Source organism: Acipenser ruthenus, chromosome 22 (assembly GCF_902713425.1).
Source record: "Acipenser ruthenus chromosome 22, fAciRut3.2 maternal haplotype, whole genome shotgun sequence".
In the NCBI taxonomy this organism is placed as follows: Eukaryota; Metazoa; Chordata; class Actinopteri; order Acipenseriformes; family Acipenseridae; genus Acipenser; species Acipenser ruthenus.
Window position 1 is genome coordinate 9,180,988 of NC_081210.1, and position 22,458 is coordinate 9,203,445.

A 22,458-nucleotide genomic window follows, 5' to 3' on the forward strand; every position below is an offset into this window, starting at 1 on the left:
TTTACATGTTGTGGAGCAAGTGAGAAAGCTGCTGACAACAGGCTTAAGTTATAAGCATATAAATGTTATTTAAAGTTTTTAAAAGTGTATTTTTAATGAAATAAAAGACTGGAACAAACATTTTAATTCACCAAGACAGTCCTTAAAGAACTGTTTGTGAATATGGTTCCATGTTGCCTAACATATTGAATCGTTTTGAATGCAAGTATGTATTTGCTGGATCAGATACCACTTACACACAGGTAACGTGAGTGAGCAATACGACCAAGAACAGTAAGCACCAGGAGACAGGAACAATGAGGTTCATCAGCCATTAAGCTGCTTTATTAAAAGCAAATGATGGGTACCATTGGAGTTTCCATGGTAACAATATCAGGTTATTATCCCTGAGAAGCATTTGTATTTGATATGTACAATTTGAATAACAATAATAAAAAAAAAGAAATTCCAGATACTGGAATATAAATTAGAGGAAAAAGCAATGATTACAAGCGGTAAACATCATCATCATTTAAAAAGTTTGTCAGAAGCATTTCTGATCCAAAGAAAAAAAAAAAAATCCATTGTCAAACACTTATATACACAGTTATTAGAAAAACAAAAAGCACAGTAAACAAATACTGCTTCCAATTAACATTTACAAGTGTACCCAGTATGGGACGTCATCACAGAGATGATAGTCATGCTCTGCGTTCTCATTTAGATTAATGCTGCCATTCTTGAGAAATGTCCTTTCCTTTTCAAACAGCCCCACATTTTCACAGTATTCTTTTTTAAAATGGGTATGTCTAGAATCCTTAGTAAGGGATGGGGATAAAATTGCAGTCTCTACTTTCAAAAGATATCAGTCTATTTTGTACATATTTCTTCATCTTTTCAATTGTTTGTAGGTGCATTAACCACATTTTAAAATCTGAGACAACAAAATTAAACAGTGATATCTTTGAAAGCACAGGACAAAGGCACAAATACAGGACAATGTAGTCTGCAACCTTTAAGGAGGGATCATAAAGTTTTTAGCTGCCACTGGTTTTATGAGCAAATCTGCTATATTTATATGTACTGTAGATAAAGACTTTGGGACTGTTTAAAAAGGAGTGAAGCAATAAAGGAATTTCACAATACTTTATATAATTATTAATGCAAGACGTAAACAAGGAAATTCTACTTTTTTACTTGTATATTGTGATATTCCCTTATAGCAAAAAATCTACAAAAAGGCAACATTTTGTAATAAAGGAAAACATGACATTTTTTTACACATCTATATGCAACACACTTAAAAGATAATTGTAACATTTAATTTTAACCATTGCTAATATATTATTTTTTTCTTCAAGATTGTTGAAAAGGCAATAAATCGTATTAAATATCACAAGATCTATAAAAATAATGTACATTTTTGGGGTATACGTCTTCCTTCAATTTCAGCACAGATTCCAAGCGTAGCTTGCCTCAATCTGTGATTGTACTCCTTGGACATTTAAAATAGGGGGAAAGTGCTTCGCAGCAATGCACCTCAGAAATAAACATCTGAGCTCACATCTAGAAACTGCCTACAGCCAGCTTAAATATTGTAACGCTAAAATGTCTGAAGAAAAAGAAAAGAAACTTCATCTCAATTATTCTATCCGGAGTCTGATATAGTAACAACAAAAAATAAAAAAGCCAAGATAAAAAATGCATGTAAAAGCTGGCAAAGGCATAGCATTATAAATATACATTCTATGAGAATTGCAAATATATCATAAGCAACATTTACAAATTACAAGCAAAGCGAACTGCCTGTACACCACACACTGAAGTCCAAAAATATGTAATTCTCCGCTGGCCATCAGTGACAGCAACAGCTTGGAAGGAAAAGTCTGTAATGAAATAGCGAGCCGCACAGCAGCTCAATATAAACTAGCAAACGCTGTGCATTACTGCAGCAAAAACACAGTAGCTTCACAGCCGAATAGACACTGGTCCCATGGGCCCTTCAGATACCAGGGCGGCACGGGACGAGGGTAACAAGAGGGGGGTTGCTGTTATTAGACAGCGTAGGAGGGGCACCAGGGGGTGTCCGGGTACAGCAAACAGTGTACAGACTTGAACCTGGTGAGGGGAGAGAGAGAGAGAGAGAGAGAGAGAGAGAGAGAAAAGGAAGTTAGTTTCACAATTCAGGGAAATGGCACAAGTAACAAAATGAACCCAATAATGTCTATGCTTAAATCTGTCTACAGCTATGGCCAAAAGTTTTGCACTACCTAGAATTTTAGGATTGAGACATAATAAAAAATAAAAAAAAACAATATGAATACAATTTAGATCTTTTATTTAACATCATGAAATCAAAGAAACTACAAAATGATATCGCAAAAGTCTTCTGAAAGCTATAAATACTAGTACAGTAATTCATGTTAGACTTCGAAAGGTTACATTTTTACTTTATTTCTGCAAGTTTTTTGTTAAGTATATGGGAAAACTACAAAGCTGTATTTACTAATTCACTATCTTAACGTAACATTATTCAGCAGGTTTAATTCAACTTTATAAAGCAAAATCAGTTCATTCTACAGGGTGATGCAAAACTGTTGGCCATAGCTGCATACTTAAAACTATGCAATATGTTGCCGTACTGCATGACAGCAATGTCTGACTGAAATAGCTAACAAGCTTTGGTTACAAACTTTTTACAGGAAATATAGTATCTTTCAAATGGGCTGAAAGGACACTCCAAGAGGAAGATGAGAGGATATTGGGGAGGATGGGGACAGAGCAAAGATGAGGAAAGATAATATTAGCAAGTCAGAGCAGAATGATAGCTAGTGTTTTTGTTTGTTCCTTTTCCGGCTGCTTTTAATACCGTATTCCTTTGAATATAAGACACCTTCGAATTTAAGACACAGCCCAAATTTCCCACCCTCAACTTGAGGGAAAAAAAAAATAATCAAATAAAGATACATTTACAAAGACGACGACGTATGGAGACAGTTTGCAGTGCCAGTTCAAGGTTACAGCACCACGGCCACAGCTACACAGGCGGGCGTTGAGCGAAAGCTTGCTTTATTTACATTGAGAAGGAGAGCATCCACTCCACAGGATAACTACTAGGGAGCCCTTCAAATGCCAGTCAGCCACGTTGCTATTTGTGTACTCGGATATCTTTTGTTAGCGATTTTAATACACGCGTCACTATACTGTACTCGAATTTAAGACGCAGGCCATTTTTGAGAAGAAAATTCGAAGGAATACAGTAGCATATTCTGATGCTTTCTTTGTGGTTGTGTTATGTACTGAACTCAGTGGAAATGTCAAGCTCTGTTCAAACTGTAGATCGAATAGGTCCATTCTTACCTGGATGGGTCCTCCTCCACAGGGAAAGCCCCATTCATGATAATGGCATTCCTCTTGTTTTCAAACATTCCATAGCTCAATGTTACCTGCAAAGAGAGAATTAGAGTCTCATTTAGCATAGGAGTTTTAAAAGTGTAATTATCAGTTAACATAAGATGTACTCCAACTCAAGCATGGTCAAACATGTATTTCCTATTAGCATTAGCATTGTTGTAACCAAAGAGTAAGCTAAAGGAAATGCTGGTTCTATTATTGTATGCAGAAAGCAGTTGCCTAGGCTGTGTTTGCCCTATGCGGAGGTCCTTGTTTACCTGCTTGTGGAGTTCAGACTTGGGCACCTGCTGCAGGTTCTCCAGGTGAGAGTGGAACTGGTTGCTGCGGATCAGTTTGACTCCCAGCACAGACTCGATGATGTAGCCGATCGTGCAGTCGTCAGGGAGACGGATTTTCTCTGCTGTGTTCATGAAGTGTCCGCCACTGTAGAGGGGTGTGGAAAAGGGAAATGTGTGTTAGACCAGCTGTCCTACAAGGAGTACATGCACTGTATCACTGTCACTGGGATTTACAAAAGGCAGGGTTTTTTTTTAATCTTTCAAGGCATTACAACAGAAATTCTTATGAAAAATTAGAGCGGTTAAATACCTTGCCCATGGGCTCATCTTCAATGCCAGACCACGGCTGATACAGAACCCAGCACCTCCAGTAGCGAACCAAAAGTTAACGGGCCGCTGTAAAAGAGAAAGAAAAGGAAATATTGATTATTTAATTACTTCAACCAAGCTGTCTACAGAATCTGTTGCCATATCTACATGATTAGAGATGATAGGGTGTTGCTCCACTTACCATTAAATTGTCTCCGAGTCTCTCCGTGGCTTCGATGGGCCGGTCCAGGCTGGGCTTGCCGATGTAGATATCCTGAGTGTGGGGGTAGTTGGACAGCAGTTTCACCAGAGTCCGCATATTCACGTAGTTGTCATCATCCACGTGGCAAAACCATCTGAAACAGGGTTAAGGATTAATTAACAGGGTCAACCGCATTTACAAAAAAGGACGTTCTGGTATTTCTAATGGGCAACTATAACGAATAAGTGGGGTCTATTACTGTAACATATTAATAGGACTTATTTATCACCACTGACATATGCATGTTTTGAAGTAAAGGCAATGGGGTGAAAACAGTTCAAAGTTATTAATAACTCACTTTTTTCCAGATTCTATATACTTGTCGTACTCCACTGCCATCTTGCAGGACAGAGCTTGCCGACTGTGTGCGGCTGAGCAGTTTGTGTTAATGGCGTGGCTTCCTGTCCACAACAACAAAAAAAAGAAGATAAAGGGTTAACATCACTGCCAAAAATGACTGATAGCCTTCCGAAGCTGCACAGCCCGTTTTGTCAAGTCTATTCCATTTTGGTTTACTCCAGCATCTGCCACCTGTTACAGAGTAAGATGGGAGGCTTTGTGAATCAAATCGATTGGAAACACAATAGGGGTAATTAACATTGAGACTATGGGGGGTTTGCAAGAGCAGCTGGAGAACAGTAGTGGGGGTATGGTGCTGACTGAATGGCCATCCTGTCCATTTTACTGAGGGAACCTTGGACTGACTGTTTGGAAATGACATATTCAAAACTCAATAATGGACCTATATTTAACAGCATTGTTTCTCGTAGTACACCGCGTTTTAACACAGTGTACTTCCTGTTGAAGGGATGTGGAGTCACATAGTATTTTGCAAAGCTGAAACACCCTCTGTAAAACCACAAGCTTGCTCAACTTAGAAAAACATCTCTTTGCGTTGCCCTTAACCTTCTTTAAAACTAAGTCTGGTAGTTCCCCTTTATATAAATACCATAGTGTAGAAGCTGCATTCTAATGTGTGGCTATTACTTCCTGTCTTATAACAACACTAGCTGCCTTACACTGAATAACCCCCCATTGTGCCATTAATAAAAGTTTTGTGGTAAACGAACTTACAATTACAATGTTTTTTTTTTTTTTTAATTTAGCCGATGACCAAATTGACATTGAAACCACACAGTGCTTTTAATAAAAGTGCAAATGTGCATTTGCTGTTTTAATCAGGCAACTGGCTACAGTTTTATCCTTTTGACTCACCTATTCTTTTCTTTAGCTCCTCGTCCTCTCCATCTGTGAAGATGTAAGTCTGCAAGACAAATAAGAGGAAACAAAAGATTAGTTGATATTTTTACTTTTGAAAAAATAATGCAGAACCACTATAGTGCTATACAAGGCTAGAAAAAAAAATCAGCAAAAACATGTGTCTGTGTCTCGTTCTCTTTTTGTCTTGTGTGTGTCTGCAACATTTTTAAAAAAATCTTGTTAAACTGTGGTCGTGGTTGAGGGAGGGGGTCTTATCGTTTTACTCCCCAAAACTCAGCGAGTTAAACAAGTCAAACAAGCTCACAATGCCCCCCAAAGAATTACTTGGGAAAGAAAGCTATCTTGTGCTCCTGGACAATGTCTCCATGGAAACGGTGTTGGAGCACTACAGCATCCCAGCCCCAATGCTGAGACCGCAACAAAGAGGGGTGCAGCCCTCCTTGACCCCTCTTTCACACAAGCAGCCACTGTGTTAAAAAGAGGAGCGGGGGGAAATTAACCAGCAAAAACTGGTTTCGCTAGAGCAGTTATATTGTGGACTCTTTATAACACTCTTGGTTCACAACTATTTGATCTGTAACTATAAACTTTCCAAGTATCACAAGCAAAGCCAGACCCTGATTAATTGAAGCAGGTGCTGCTGCACAGTGAATGAAACGGGTGTATTAGCACAACAAACAAGTGCACCTGATTAAAGAGTACCTTAACCTGCTTTCCTTCTACCATTGTTCATTCAGGTGAGACAACACCTGCCTGCAGCTGCCTTGTGCTGCCTTACCTCTGGCACGCGCCTCTGCCTCGCCCAACCAGTCCAACAAGCCAGATACTTACACCTGACCCCCACTGCACACACTTTTTCTTTAACACACTGTCCCTCCCACACACAAAAATCCCCAGTCCCTTATAAGTAAATAATATCTGACAATGGGCTGAACCCACACCAAAGTAAAGTTACCCTGCCCACTTTACCTGAGACAGCTGCCTAACCCAATCTCGTTTGTTTGTTGAACTAATTCTGAGCAGATGTCGCTTGTCAGAGTAGGATTAAGACTTCTGTTTGCTTTTGAGGGGGCGGCAGTTTTGATGGCGGGGGTGGGCTGTTGGCTAAAAGCCAACTGAAAGCAAAAAAGCTAAAAAAAAAAAATGTAATCAAATGCTGCCAAAGCTATAGAAGGTTAGTGATAAAAAGAAAAAAAGAAATCTGTGCCCAGGACTTACAATTGAATCTGAATTTGCAGCATGCTGTAACTCACCCTTCCCATCTCTAGAATAATAGTGCTTTTCAGGCTGGTTTAAATCCCCAGTGGTAAAGTTTAAAAAGATTTGATCACATTAACATACAGCTGCACTGGTTAACTAAAGAAAAGTCTGTATACGGAGGGGAGGGGGGGGGGGAGGGGGGGCAATGTACCTTATACCCTACATTTTGCTCCAAAGCCTCTTTACGGAGAATATACTTCTTGAGGAGGGGGGATAATCAAACACAAAAAGTAGAAGACTGGCCAACTACTTAATTTGCTTTTTGGCCAAATACAGCATCTTGTATATTACAATATATTATTTTAAAAAAGTACAATAATAATTTATGTTTTTGTTCCTATGAATTGGTGCTGGATGCCACTTTTATTAACTCTCCCCCTCACCATTGTTTAATTAGGAGTTTTACTTCTTCCAATCTATTTCAAAGCCCTGCTTTTAAAATAAAAATAAAGACACTGGGCAACAATGAAAGCATATCTCCACCAAGCTCACCACAGGAAAGCAAACCACAACCTCCGGAAGCCCGTAGCCTAGCTGGCTGTCTGCATCTCCCCGGACAGGAAGGGCAAAGCCTGCGCAAGGTCTTGGTGTCAGCCCCACTGAGTGCCTATCTCCACCCTACAGACTTCTCCCAGCCTCCACTGACACCCTCCTGGCCCCCCTTTCCTTCGTCAATGCTCAGTAGCAGGCCTTAGGCCAGGAAATTCAATTAAGAATTCAAGCAAATCTTTCATTACTTTTAATTTTCGTCCCCCCTTTTACTATAGCTAGCCCATATGCATGCACAATTAATTACTTTACCAAGTAGCTGATTCTAGCTCTTTCCCTAAAGTGTAGCCATGTTAACAGGTAAGCTTCACTGCCCCCTAGAGGACTGGAAACTCCTTGCCACGAGGAACCTCTTTTCAAGATTTTCAAATCTCCCTTTTCCTTTTGTTGTTTCTTTTTCTCTCCCTAGGCCATTTTGACAGTTTGCTGCCCAGAAACCAAAGCTGTTTGTTTTTTGTTTTTTTATTGTACAGTAACTGCCTCTGATGCACTTCCCAATCAATGAAATGTTCACTGGTTACAATTAAATTAAACTCAAGAGTCACCCCAGTACACTTGAACAAGCAGGTCCATAAATTGTCTGTACTCTCTTTGTCTGAACTCTAAGTACTGTCATCTTTACTGAGAACATGCAGTTTTAAACCCTAGTACTCAATGTGCAATTCAGTCTCTTATTGTAGAGAGTACCACCCTTATTCTATACCTTACTTTGGGAGTGGTATAGACTATTGTCTAAATATAGTACTTCACAGGTGATCAGATTCTTTGTCTTTCTTACTGCTTTGTCTGTTTAACTACATCCACAGCTATTGTATGTTAATAACTCGGTAAATGTACATTATAGCAAAGCTACCCTCTTTTATAATATGAGGTGCAAAAGTCTTTCATCATGAAGTCTTTGCAACATTAGAAGCCCTTGACTGGTTTGTCCTCTGAGAACTCAAACCAAAACATGTTGCCATTCACTGAACTTACACTATACTGCAGACTTATATCACAGATGGCCTCGGATCTGACTATTTCTGCTCCTATTGTTATCCACTGGGTCTCAGATGGGAAACTTTATTGTTTGAAGAGGGTCGTTTTAAGAAACACAGGAAGCTACATGTTAAAAAGAACAACAATGCTACAGAAACAATAGAATAAGAACACATTCTCAGGATTATCCTGTTATCAACAAACTGTCATTTTATTAGTGTATTTCTTTTTTAAAATGCTGGTGGTTATGAAAGTTTAAATCGAACATAACTACTGTGGATTCTCAGATCTGGGGTGCTATGTGTAATACAGTTTATTTACATGCAAACAGCAGGCCTTAGCAGTGTGTCAATGGTACTTCCTAGCTGTTGCGGTACAGTGATTAATATGAACACTGACATTTTCTGAAGGTCATCTTTGAAGCAAAACCTGTTTCTGTTTACTCTTCAAACAGTACAGCCGTTTTTATTTATTTTTTTTTTTTGGTCCAAGCTCTATTTGTGTTCTGAAATGTCCCCCGTTGTGCTAGAAAAGGTACTGATGATGCTGGTTTCCACCTGCATTGTTTTTGCTAACGGAGTGTAAAGTTTCAGGAGGCGGAGCAAACAAACTGAGGCCCTCCTTGCCTTCTCTGCTGCCCTTGGGCTCTGACATCAATGCACATAAACCATTTAGAAAAATATTCGACAGCTTTACAAAAGTTTTACAAGAGTCAAAGGCCTACAATTTCATGGCATCTTTTAAAATGATGTATACAGTCAGTGCTGAACTCCAAACTGAAAAAAAATGTTTTACACAATGTCTCCTAGCAAGCCAATATTAATGGTATCAGACAATGCCCTAACTGCAGGTAATTGCTGCACCATTAAAATGGGTTATTGGTATCAGACCAGTGTTTAATGGACTGTATACAGGTAGCCACCTCCTTAACTGAAATGGAGTCAGCACTGCATCTTGCTGTTGTTTTTATTGGTCAGAACTAAACTAGTCCCCTTACGCCCTGGGATAGGGAACTGGATTTACCAACAGCCAGCCTCTACCTGTGTTTACAGTTTCAACAACACACATTGCACGGGCTTCTGAGCAAGTCATGTTTACATGTACACAGCGTCTAGCAGCATGCCAAAGGGATGATTGGGGTGGGGGGGGGGGGGATACAAAAGTCTTGCTCAAACGGTCACATAGCCTGTTAGAAACACATATTTCAAATGTTCCATATTTACATTCCCTACAATACTGCATTTATTATTTCAAGATACAGTACTGCAACTCATTATTGACTAGCGAGGGTCTATCATTCCATTATTTAGGTTTAGGTAGAGCCAGTTAATAAATGACAAGTTATGTTTGAAATAAAGAGGCCTGTTATGCAAACAATATACTGTACGTTGCATGAGAACAAGCCAACGTATCTTTGTTTTGCGCTTTCTCCTTTCCCACTGGCACCCTTCCTTTCTTCGTTCGACTCCTGCTTTAATTCCAAGCATGTTCCTATAGCCCCACCAGAGCCTGCTGTTAACTAACTGATGATGGTTAAACTTCCATTATCCCATGAAGTAAGTGAATGCAATAGTAGTGCAGTGTGCACCCCCTGCAAACCATACAGTCTTTACTTAAGAATTACGTGTGGGTATGTGAATTTTGAATGGGGATGTACCGTCTTTAAACCCTTTAAATGACAGAAAAATGCCTGTTTGGTAGATGTGTAACAAAACAAACCCCAAAGCAGACACATGCTAGGTTTGGAGATCTGGTAGAAGGCCTGGTGTTAGAAGTCTGGGTTGTTTCTCCCTAGAATTTTAACATAATCAAGACAGAGATTAAACCACAAAAATGTGGGCTTCTTTATGTTGTCCATAAAGAAGCCCCAAATCTTCCCAACGCTCTGAAGCTTGACCCAGACACTGTAACCCTCTCTCCCCCACACACACACAAAAAAAATCCACAACTTTAGCTCCTACATTCCCATAGAGAGGCTGGGAAACCTTTTCTTTGCACTTCAGAAAGAAGCTTTGTTAGCACTGGAGGAGGACAGTGTTAGAGTTGCTGCTACAGATCCTGAGAACCAAGGTACTCACATAAACACCCTGCACAAAAAGAGAATGGGGGGGGGGGGGGGGGGGAAGCTGTGGAGTCCATGAGAATGGCTCCACACACTCTTAAGAGATGTCACTCTACATAGCTTAAGGTTTGACAAAGCGCAGAGTCAGAAGAATGTGTGAAAAAAAACATCTTAAGAACTCTGTAGATATTTGCGTATATCTTTCCTTTGAAGATGTTATCTTTTTAAAAAAAAACAAATTAAGAAACAGATACATTGTCTAAGGTGTAAGTAAGCTTTGACACACCTGCAAGGACCTGGTTGGAGCATTAGTCTGTACTCACCTTGACTATCAGTACAAGTTACCAAGACTCAGCAAGCTAATGTGACTTAGAAACTAGATTTGTTTTTGCAATACAGTAATAAGACCAACATTGCACTGAACTTAACCTAAATGATGCACAGCACAGACCCCCTGAATATCAGATACTTCCACTAGCTGACGGGTTATGAGAATGAATTATGCTTCTATCACCTTGCTGCCTAAACGAAGCTGTTTTCCATTTTCACACAGAGAAAGGAACTTTTTCCCACCAGCTTCAGACAGCTGAAGAACCCCCCCCTTTCTTTATATTCGCCCTCTCCGTTCACTCTTTATGTTGCTGAGACTGATCTCTATGCTAAACAGCTAAGGTCTCTTGGCTCTGTTTTACATCTGACAAGCTTGGTCAAGTCACAAAAAATGAATCCGCATCACTAATCGCGTTTCATGCACTATACCTCCAAATTCCCAGGGGGCTGGGAGAAGGGAGAAGAGAGATCAGAGGATGACAGCGGGGCACAGGGTGAGACCCCTGGGAAAATACACAAGTGTTTATGGAACTTGCTGATTTTTTTTTTCACCCTCCCGCAATCCTCTCGGAATTTTATGTGCCATACAATTACCATACTACGCCAAGGGATCAATGTGAATTAAAAAAAGACAGTATAAAAAAAGTCAGTATAAAAAAAAATATTAGTCATTAAAAAATAATATATAAAGAAAGAAACTGGGGGAATTGTTGTCTGTGTTTAAATGATATCATGTTTGTATGTCTCTTTGCTGTTATTAAAATGCAACCGCAGTTATCATTATAACGTCTGTCATTTTTAGATTATATGTTATTTATTTTCAGCAAACTTCAGCACAGTGACATGAACTGTTTTTTTTGTTGTTGTTTTTTTTACAGATATCAGCTTGTTTTTTTTTTTTGGTTTGTTTTGTTTTGTTTTTTGGGGGGTGGTGGTGGGGAGAATTGACTATACACGTGTATACTGATAAATTGCGACATTGTACTAATGTTTCCATACAGAAGAGTGATGCCTACCTGTTGCACGTTTCTCGATATCCAAGTGTCTAGAAGCAGCTCCAGTCGGGATTGGTGAAACTTCTTTGTGGTCTTGACTGCGATGAAAATATCATTCGGTGTGATGTCTTCCATAGGCGGTTTCTCGGTCGCTACCTCGGGGTTGCTTTCTGTCTTTTCTGCTTCCCTTCTGCTCCGAGTCAATTTAGTGAAATAAGCTGAGAAGCCTTTCCCTTGCTCAGGGTTAGAACCCTGCTGCTGAGGGTCGGACTGGCTCCGTTGCGGCTCCTGGGTGTCGTGACTTTCCAAGCTCTGCAGCGAGCGCATCCCAACCTCTCTCCCATTTGGGACGGCCTCTACCTGGTTTCGCTGCTGCAGCTGAGCCACGAACAGTACAACCAGGCAGGTGAAGGTAGCTCCAACGATGGAGAGCAAAAACCTCTTTCCGCAAGTCTTCAGCATTTTTTGTATATATATATATATTTTTTTTTTTTTACAAATAGTATAAATTGTATAAGTAAAATTAAAAATGCATTGATCGCTGATGCAGCTTTATATATATATATATATATACCCTGCAGGGATAACTGTAACACCCCGACTCAGTTCTCTACAAGTCCCCAGTACCTTTTACACTACAAATCGCTAGCATTAGACAGCAACATTTCCTTATAAACTGCACTAACAAAGCCACGCCAGAGAGGCGGGGCTAGAAAAATGTATTATTTTTCAATACTCAGCCACAGGGACTCGGGTGGCTGCTTAAACCACGCCCCCTAAGGTGGACCTTAAATTTAAACCCTGCCTTTCTGGGAGGTGTTTAAGAAAAACCGTCAACTACTCCAAGAAACACGTGGGTGGATGGAAGAGGTGCTGAAGTGTGAGTTTTGTTTGCAAGGTGCAATTCAACAGTTTTCAGTTGTTCTTCTCAACTGACTGTTAAGTATCGATTTGACTTTACAGGTGTCTTGTAAGAATGTGATATGCTTATTATATTATAATGTTAGTTCATGGCACTAGTAGCACCTAACCACAGCCACAGCTATTAAAAATATAATGCAGTGAGGCTGTGTTTTCTACCCGCTCTTTGTAAAGAGCATGTATGTTTTAGTAACCTATGCCCTTGACAAAAAATACCCACCAAAACTTTGCATAGCAAGTGGCGCCGGGTCATTTACAAAAAAAAAAAAAAAAAGACTCCCCACGAACTGTTCATTACTACTAGAAACTGCACTGCATCACTCCAATGTATTACTAAGTCTATGAAGCCACAATGAACCATTACTGTGAACTGCAAATTAAAATGAATTAGGAATAGTAGTGATTTCAAACTAGAATTTTAATTCTTTAGTATGCAGTTAAACCAGTCAGTCCTTAAATTCATAAAATAAGATTGCTATAGAAAACAATCACTATATTTAAAAATGTACAACTGTAATTAAGCTGCAGAGAGAATAACACAATTCTACTACATGTAAGATTAACATAAAGCCTGAAGAAAGACACATATCTATATTTTGTTGGTATTAAAGTTATAGAAAGGGAATGGCTGGTTATAGTAAGAATATTTAGTGCAGCTACTGGCAGCAGGGAATACAAATGCCTTAGTGCCAGTAAAAAATACTACTGGCAGTAACATCTGCTAATTATATAAATATGTCAAGGGGCCTTCTTTTATGTTGCATAATGTATTTATTAGCATTCATAACATAATGAACATTGAGGCAATTTCCAACTGTTAAAAAAAAAGGTTTGTGGGTAAAAGTTATTTATTACAGATGTGTTCAGTAATAAAAAAGCTGGTATCACTCTGACCAAGTAGGTCCAACCCAGAGAACATGTACCAACATGCCCTCTCTCTGCCCCTCCCCCAACCCACATGCATTTTTTTTTTTTAAATAAAAAATAAAACCTTTTTGCATTGAATGAGCTACTATGCATTTTTTAAATATATGGTAGAGACAGATAACCCCAGATACAGAGATGCATTGTGTAAACTGTGCTAGGAATCCGAATTTCCTTGCAGAATCTTGGCTTTCTCTCTCCTTGCAGACAGATGTTTGAAAAGTCGTAGACAGCCTCTGTTCAGCCTTGCCAATTTCTGGGGTGCCAAAAACAGGCTGTTTGGGGAATGTGGCAGTAACAACAATAACAGGCTTGTTTGAGGACTTTCAAAAATAGATCTTATGAGGCCACAATATTGCAAGAACAGGATTCTCCAAAGATGCCCCCTTTTTGCACAAGTTACAATTCAATGGTCTTATATATTGCATTAATCAATTTTTGTATTTTCCCATTGGGTCACATCATTTATTTGTCCAAGAAAGCAAGTACGACCAAGGCAGCCTATAATTATTTTATATGCTATTATTGGCACCATGTGGAATGGAGGATGACAGTGCAGCAGTATTGGTTATAGTTTTCCATAGTCTCAAGCACTATACTTTGTCAGAGCTGCTCCCAGTCCCAGCAATGCTTCCTTTGCTGGGTAATCTTTGTCTTTATGAATGAAGTTAGCTGTTGGCAAATATGGTGATGATTGTGTGAGTTTTAAAGCATATTCTGAAACAAGAAGACTATTAGATATACACACTGAAAGTATTATAATCACTCCCATGGATTCTGTCTGATACAATAACTGATATAATATACTAATACATAAAAAAGCAGATTTTTATTTTTAAAATGTCAGTTTATATAATATATAGATATATTATAATTCTGTAAATGAAAACTGACATTGACTCTCCTAGAGTTGATGAACTAACAGGTTTTTCTCAGAGAAAGCCACACATTGTAAGACATTAACAATGATGTAGTCAGACTCAAGGCAGATAACCAAACAGAGCTCACATGCTTTGTGTTCAGGAAACACAGTGTTTGCATTGTAAATAATAATTTCTTTGTCGCTTTAGACTGTTGCTGAAGCACATATTGAACAGGTGCAAGTAAGGTGTGTAAATAGTTTTCGGAGGGAATCCAGCTGATTGGTCGGTTTTTAAATCTGTAACAACTTACAAGAGAGCGTGTTTTTTTTTTTTTTGGAAGAAACATTGAAAGCAAGCAAAGCTTTAGAATTTCTTCTGAAAAAAAAGAAATATCTGCAAGCTGTAATTCTAGTCATGGACAGAGGAAGCAGGACTTTTTGTTCTTCTTTTGAAACCTTTGAAAACATAGGCATGAGAAACCAGACTGGAGGGGCTGTTCCCCTGGCCCATATTCTTCTAGGATCAGCAGCCTTTTTTGGGGTCTTTTCTCCTCCTTTTTCGGTTTCCTCCTACTTGTCAATGCCTTGGCTTGACAGCTTCTTAAACCTCCCCAGAAAATAGATGTTGTTAAACATGTTAAAATACTGTATAACGTTTTGGAAATGTTATTTGCAGCTGAGGTTAATACCCCCCCCCCCCCCCTCCCCCCTACCCCACCCCCTCCAAAAAATATAATGAGTCCACTTCTACTTTAAATCCCCTTTGGATTCTTAGTGTTTAAGAAGTCACTGCTAACATTCCTTTGTAATGAGAGAAAGAAATTAAATCCGTTTTCTTAATGAAATCTGCCACACCACAAGAATACGCACAAAGCCCTTTAATAAACAAAACACAACTTTATTTTAGTCAGGCCTCTCGTCGACATCCACGTCTCTCTGTTGTGAGGAAATCTTTGTTTTAAAAAGGGGATGTGATCAAAGGCTTTTGTTGTGCTGATTATATAAAAACCCCATTGCAGAGCCAGAGCTTTGGCAGTGTAACAGAAGTTACTGCCTGGTACTGTCTGCGTTGTCTGTAAGATCAGGAACGCTTCTTTGTTAATTGCAAAGTTTAAGCAAGTATTGTTACAGAGATACTAGGTGATAGGCTATGTGTTGTTTACAATGGGAGAGGGTTTTCTCGGACTGGGCTATAATACAGTGACATTACTTGCCCAAGGTGACTGTTTAACCACTGTTTAAAACAATAGGCATGTTTACAGTTGTTGAGTGTTTAAACTGTATTACTAATCCGAATGGACTCCCGTGGTTTTGGGTGTGGGAGATTCCTTATATGCCCTGAAGGTAGAAATTGCACCTCACTTAATGAGTCATTATGAGTTATTTCTGAAACATAACTTGAGTTTTAGCAATTTTACATAAACTATAGTCGATATACCAGTACAGTATTTGCCAGTGTCATGATTTTTTACAGAGGTAGAATTGGTCCTCTTTTAAGTGAAATGGTAACAGGTGATTTTGCTTGGGGCCATATGCTAACTGTCAGCTCCCACTGAATGGAGAATGTGAACGAGCGCTCTGCCTGTGTATATTTATTGGTGTTTGGTAGGGATGGGGTTAATTCCTCCCTGCCAAAAAGACGTGAGACTGTGGCTAGAGCCTTAATTAGATAATCACTAATTATTGAGTAATTAGGCTCCAGCCACATCCCATAAAAGGAGAGCCCAGGGCTCCATTTGGAGAGAGGAGTTTGGTGAGTGAACCTGTGTTGTTTTGTGTCTCTGTATTGTCTTTAAAAGTTCAGTGAAGGCTCTGCCCAGCCTGAACAGTTTTTGTATGTTTGTTTAAACCTTTATTTTGCTCTTGTGCCTTTTTATTTGTACTTTTGGGTTATTTTTTTTTATTAAAGTGCGCTTTAGCGCTTGTACTGCAGTTAAGTGGCTTCTGAGTCACTGTCTCGCCGCTACCCTGTCACATGTGGTGTCCTACGTGGGATAAAAATGCCTCCAAGGTACATTTAATAAAAAAAAAAAATTGAGAAAAAACGATTAAAAATAAATAAATAAATAAATAAAATAAAATGAGAAGGAAGAAACAGCCATTGCCGGCTGGCTACCAAATTTGCCTCGCAGAGGAGTGGTGCCCCGGCTGTGGCAATTTTGGGCACACAGTGGCCATCTGCCCTTCCCAATACCAGGAGAGAGACATATTGGTGGTGCTTGGCCTGTGGGGAGGGTGACAGTGAAAGGGATGAGCGGCTATGCCCGGAAAAGGCCCAGAAGGGGGGAGCCAGAGCGTTCAGTGTTTAGAAGGGGGCAGCCAGAGCGTCCAGTGTCCAGAAGGGGGGAGCCTGAGTGTTCAGCACCCACCGCTAGAGGGAGACTGCCTGCCGCTCCCGCCTCCACCGCTAGAGAGAGACTGCCTGCCGCTCCCGCCTCCACCTCTAGAGGGAGACTACCTGCCGCTCCTGCCTCCACCTCTAGAGGGAGACTACCTGCCACCTCTGCTGCTAGGGGAGGACTGTCTGCTGTTCCGCCTCCACCACCAGAGGGAGAAGGCATGCTGTCTCCACCTCCAGAGGGAGAAGGCCCGCTGTCTCCAGCGCCAGAGGAGAAGGCCCGCTGTCTCCACCTCCAGAGGGAGAAGGCCCGCTGTCTCCACCTCCAGAGGGAGAAGGCCCGCTGTCTCCACCTCCAGAGGGAGAAGGCCCGCTGTCTCCACCTCCAGAGGGAGAAGGCCCGCTGTCTCCACCTCCAGAGGGAGAAGGCCCGCTGTCTCCACCTCCAGAGGGAGAAGGCCCGCTGTCTCCAGCGCCAGAGGGAGAAGGCCCGCTGTCTCCACCTCCAGAGGGAGAAGGCCCGCTGTCTCCACCTCCAGAGGGAGAAGGCCCGCTGTCTCCAGCGCCAGAGGGAGAAGGCCCGCTGTCTCCAGCGCCAAAGGGAGAAGGCCCACTGTCTCCAGCGCCAGAGGAGAAGGCCAGCTGTCTCCAGCGCCAGAGGAGAAGGCCCGCTGTCTCCAGCGCCAGAGGGAGAAGGACCGCTGTCTCCAGCGCCAAAGGGAGAAGGCCCACTGTCTTCACCTCCAGAGGGAGAAGGCCCGCTGTCTCCAGCGCCAAAGGGAGAAGGCCCACTGTCTTCACCTCCAGAGGGAGAAGGCCCGCTGTCTCCACCTCCAGAGGGAGAAGGCCTGCTGTCTCCAGCGCCAGAGGGAGAAGGACCGCTGTCTCCTGCACTACATTTATTATTGAGGGGAGCAGAGCAAATGCCAGGAGCACGTCCACATCGGGAGTGCCGGGCCCAGCCGTCGCCCCCCGAGAGTCTGCTGCTGCCGTCGCCTCCTGAAGGTCCGTACCTGCCCTGTTTTGAACTGCCTATGGCTGCCGATCCTGCACCGCCTAGGGCTGCCGAGCCTGCACCGCCTGGGGCTGCACGTCGCAGCTAGGAGGTCGGTTCTCATCATCTGCGGGTCTTTTGCGGCAGAGCCCCGGGGAGTTGTTGCGGCTGCCTGTAGCCCCATGGTTGCCTCTGTTCCGGTGGCAGGACTCTTTCTGGGAGTGAGAGCTCTGCCCATGTATATTTAGTGGTGTTTGGTGGTGGTTGGCAGGTATGGGGTTAATTGCTCCCTGCCAAAAACATGTGAGAATGTGGCTGGAGCCTTAATTAGATAATCGCTAATTATTGATTTAATTAGGCTCCAGCCACATCCCACATGTTTTTGTCTCTCTATTGTCTTTAAAAGTTCAGTGAAGGCTCTGCCCAGCCTGAACTGTTTTGGTATGTTTGTTTGAACCTTTATTTTGCCGTTGTGCCTTTTTGTTTGTACTTTTTTGTTATTTTTGTTTATTAAAGTGCGCTTTAGTGCTTGTACTGCAGTTTCCTGGCTTCTGAGTCTCACCGCTACCCTGTCACAGGCAGGTATAAATATTGGCCCTGGAGTTTTGGCCAGATCTCGTCAATAAACGTCATGTACTGGATGTGTGATGAGTGGTTTGAGGCATTCATACTACAGACAAGAAGACAACAAGTCTGAAGTTTCTGACTGAATCAATGAATACAATAAAATATAAAAAACAGACATATTCACATTTCAATGACTCGTTCTTATGGAATTCACTGTACATTGCGTTTATTTGCATACTACTGTAATTCAATGTTTGGGTCACTTGGAGTACATTCAGGATTTAGTCAAATTTTGGAGTGCTGGGTGTACCCTACTGCATGGAACAGAAGGTTGTATTCTCTTGGAAAGAGACCAACAGCAGTATAAATAAGTTTTAATCCATCAAATTCATGACTGTCAAAAAACATCTTTTCAAGCTTTGTGAATAGGACATAGGGGATAAGTTCATCCAGATTTTAGCCTTTACCAATTCGTTTGTCTGTAGGAACTGTGTGATATGCCTGGGTCTAATGTGGCAGAACCAAGCATGCAATGTGTATGTCTTCAAAGGCCAAGGCTGTCTCTGCCTATAAATCCAGCAATTGCAAACAAATGGTTTTAATTCTTTACACTGTGCCCAGCAGAGGGAAATATAACCCGAGTTCTAAAGGTCTTAAAGGGTCCCCCGGCTCTCACTTTCACTTCTGATCTGTAATCCTATCAGCATTAGTGGGCCCATGCTGAGAGAATAAACACTGGTTAAGTTGTGGGGATGCCTTTCTTGTGCACTGTCACTCAGTCACACCGAGAGCATCTGACTGCTACAGCAGTTTCACTTACAGACAGGAGTCTGCAGCCCTGCATTATGGTGGTAATATGCATGGCACTTCAAGGGGATATTTCAACATGGTTCACCTCTCACTAGCTCTTTCATATTCTGCACAACACAAAGATTTTTTAATTTTTTTAATTTGCCTGGCTTTAATTTAAAGCGGCCTGCATAATTGTATGTTTAAATAAAATAAAATAAAAATAATAATAATAATTTCACATGACAAAGAGAGTTACATGGTCTTGAAAGCTTGTATTGAAAACATGTAGTTAGTCAATAAAACACAGCAAGATACACTATATGCGAGAAACGCAAAGAACTACACAAATGTATTTTGTCATTGTTATATTATGGAAAGGGAAATAATACTATGGGTCTGCTTTTTGTTCTCTTTCCACCTGTGCAAAGACAAACAATGTGATTGTTACAAAAAACATTGCAAGAAAGGCCTCTAAATGCTTGTTTAACTGCTTCCACGTATACCTAGTTGTTTCTTGCTAGGTTTAAAACATGTACTTACTTTGCATGGTGCACTGGTCCTGTAATATCAGATTCATTTTATACTATACTGCAATGTTAGTAAAATATTATTAAAGCAAAAGGTCAAAGTTGAGCAACACAGGAATTTGTTCCTGCCTGAAAGTTTCCATCAGTGCTTGTAACAAATTTGGATTGTCAAAACAACACAACAATTTTGTGTATGTGTGTTTTTCAAGAAAACATAGAAATACATGTTTTCTTAGTCTATATCACCCTGTTGCAGACTGTACCTGGTTTGTGTTTTTACAACCTCAAGTTTTTGGTTGTCCTTTTCCCCTCTATCACATCAATAGCTCTGAAAGAAAATGTGCTATTAATTAGGGGTGCTGGATTAAAACAATTTAACCAACTTCCTAGCAAACTGTTCGAAATTTAAGTGAGCATGTTTGTGGTTCTGTCTCAAGAGAGACAAATATAGAACAAAAAACACAATGTGGGCTGGGGGTCTCTTCAATTGTTCCTCTTAAAATCTTTCAAATACAGACATTCAAGTGTCTTTTCTTTTGTAGGAGTGTGTGGGAGTGGGCATATAAAATATATAGACAGAAAATATCTTCTGAGGTTGGACAAATCTGGCAAAACAAATGAGGGAATCATTGCAAATTTTTATTCTAGATATCCAGACCACTGCTATGTGTGTCACATGCATTATCTTAATTGCATGTGTCATATATATATATATATATATATATATATATATATATATATATATATATATATATATATATATATATATATATAGTTTGAGTAACTATCATGTTTCAAAGTAGATCAAAATTAACCATAGAGGGCAAAGTTAGACCCCCGATCACAAAGTGCTTTGAACATCTCTTGTTCACAGTCTGTTACGGTTTTACCCTTTCCAAAGGTATCCTGGCTTTCAGCTGTCAACACCAAGATTCAAATCTGAAGAACCCTCAGAAATGCTCTCAGTCCATTTCCTGCTGGACAGTAGGTGACATCTGAAGGCCTATTGATAATCGGGCAGATTGTCAGTCTTTGCTCGAAGGAGGCCTGCAATTCAATGTGTGTTAATACTGAGTCACTTTCTTGGCCCTGGTATCTGCTAACTCACATTGCAGTGCGAGATACTAGGGAGCGGAAGCTGGCTGCAAACCTTCAGCCACACACTCCACAAGCGAGCATCTTAACCACTGTGCTGGGGTTTATAGAGCTTTTCCCTTGGTCCCATCTTCTGGGGTAAAAACCTCCAGTAGGGTCAGTCATGTCTTGATACTGTGGATGCACAGTAACAAGCAAAACAGAGGCTGGAATATCGGGTCCTCATTAAGTTCGGTTGGATCCCAGCAGACCAGCTGGTAATCGATCCAGCAGCTTTCCTCTACATTGAGACTTAAGCCCCAGTACCTTTTCACCCCCCCCCCCCATCTTAAGGAGAAAGGGCTGCCTCTATTCTTTGTAAAATAAACTCTGTGGGAATTTTTACAGACACTTTTTTTTTGTTCTTTGCCTTTTGTATCTACACAGGGATACCAGAACCCTTTTAAAATAGAAGACAGGTTCTTTCTCTAACAAAATGCCTGGTTGGCTCTTTTACTCTAACAAAAAGCTAGGTACAGTCTTGGGGAGGGTTTAGAGTAACATTTATGGAAACAAGGGTGGGGAACATGACAAGGATACCAAACACAATGTTTTATTGAGAGGTTCCTTTTAAAGCAGTCATATCATAGCTGTGTTCATTCATAATACTAAACCATTCTTAGGTTTCTTGTGGCGATACCTTTACAAGAATAGAATGAAAACTAATAACCAATGCAAGTTAAAAAGGCTTGCTTATTGTGGTGTCATTGGAAACCAATTCATAAGTTTTTCATTGACTCCTGCTAACAATACAGCACAATACAATCAATAACAATCTACAATTTACAAGAATGGATACCAGTTAAATGCTATATCACTTGCAGACTCCATTGTTTATGCTTAAAGAGATAGCTAGCATTTAGTCTACACAACAGTAGCGGCTGGTGGCCCCAAAAATTGGGGAGGCATAAAATAATAAATAATAATAATAAATAATAATAATAATAAGCAGACAGTACTACCAGTACTATTTCCATCAGCTGATATTGCTCTCAACCACGTGGAGCATCTTGCGTGCAAAATAAGTACTATTTATGCAAATAAAAGTAAATGTATGTGATCACTCAGTATACGATTTTTTATTATTTTTTTGCTTACATTTTCAAAGGGGCAGTGCCTCTCTTGCCTACCCCAAGGAGCCGTCACTGCTACACAATGGTATGCTTCTTTTAGAAAGCGCAGAATTTGAATTCAGCTGATATTATAGAATCACAGCCCGTTCACTCAGAAATGTCAGTGCATTTGAATATTTTACACAGTGCTTCGTATATCTCTGTTCCTTATTGAAAACAGAATGTTCACATTTTCACATCATTCACATAGGTCCTCTTTTAATTACACAAATTGAGTACATTTAGAAATACCAACTTCAAAATACATTTGTAATGGTTTTGATTTTAATTTCAAATCTTCAAATTAAATACAGTAAATAGATGCTGTAGAAGGTCCTTCTGAAAACTAAAGAGTTGCATCTGTTGGATCACTTCTAGACATCTGCTATAATGGTCTAAACAGCTGCATATCTTAATAACGGCACCCATAAAACTCTCTGATGTTAATCAGGGAGTCAGTAGACTATCATTGGGGAAAACATGAATGGAATTACTATAGAGTTAAAGGGTGTCGTTGTTACAACCCAATGATTTTTGCCTCATTGAAATAGACCCCAAAGTGTTGACAGTGGCACGTACTTGCCTATTTAAACAGTGCTAAGATGGGGGGTAAAGTGGGGTCCTCAATAGAAACCACCCACCCATTCTCA

At 40.4% G+C, this 22,458-nt stretch overlaps 1 protein-coding gene across 1 annotated transcript; it reads right to left on the bottom strand.

Moving 5' to 3' along the window:
- Positions 1–297: 297 nt before the first annotated feature.
- lfng (LFNG O-fucosylpeptide 3-beta-N-acetylglucosaminyltransferase) lies at positions 298–12,305 on the bottom strand. The gene is made up of 8 exons (XM_034051709.3): positions 11,659–12,305; positions 5,458–5,506; positions 4,541–4,643; positions 4,183–4,336; positions 3,982–4,067; positions 3,651–3,816; positions 3,340–3,425; positions 298–2,097 (listed from the first exon to the last, which is right to left on the bottom strand). Exons 1-8 carry the CDS (start codon positions 12,097–12,099, stop codon positions 2,034–2,036), a joined length of 1,149 nt encoding a protein of 382 aa, XP_033907600.3. The 5' UTR covers positions 12,100–12,305; the 3' UTR covers positions 298–2,033.
- Between the last annotated feature and the right edge of the window lie 10,153 nt (positions 12,306–22,458).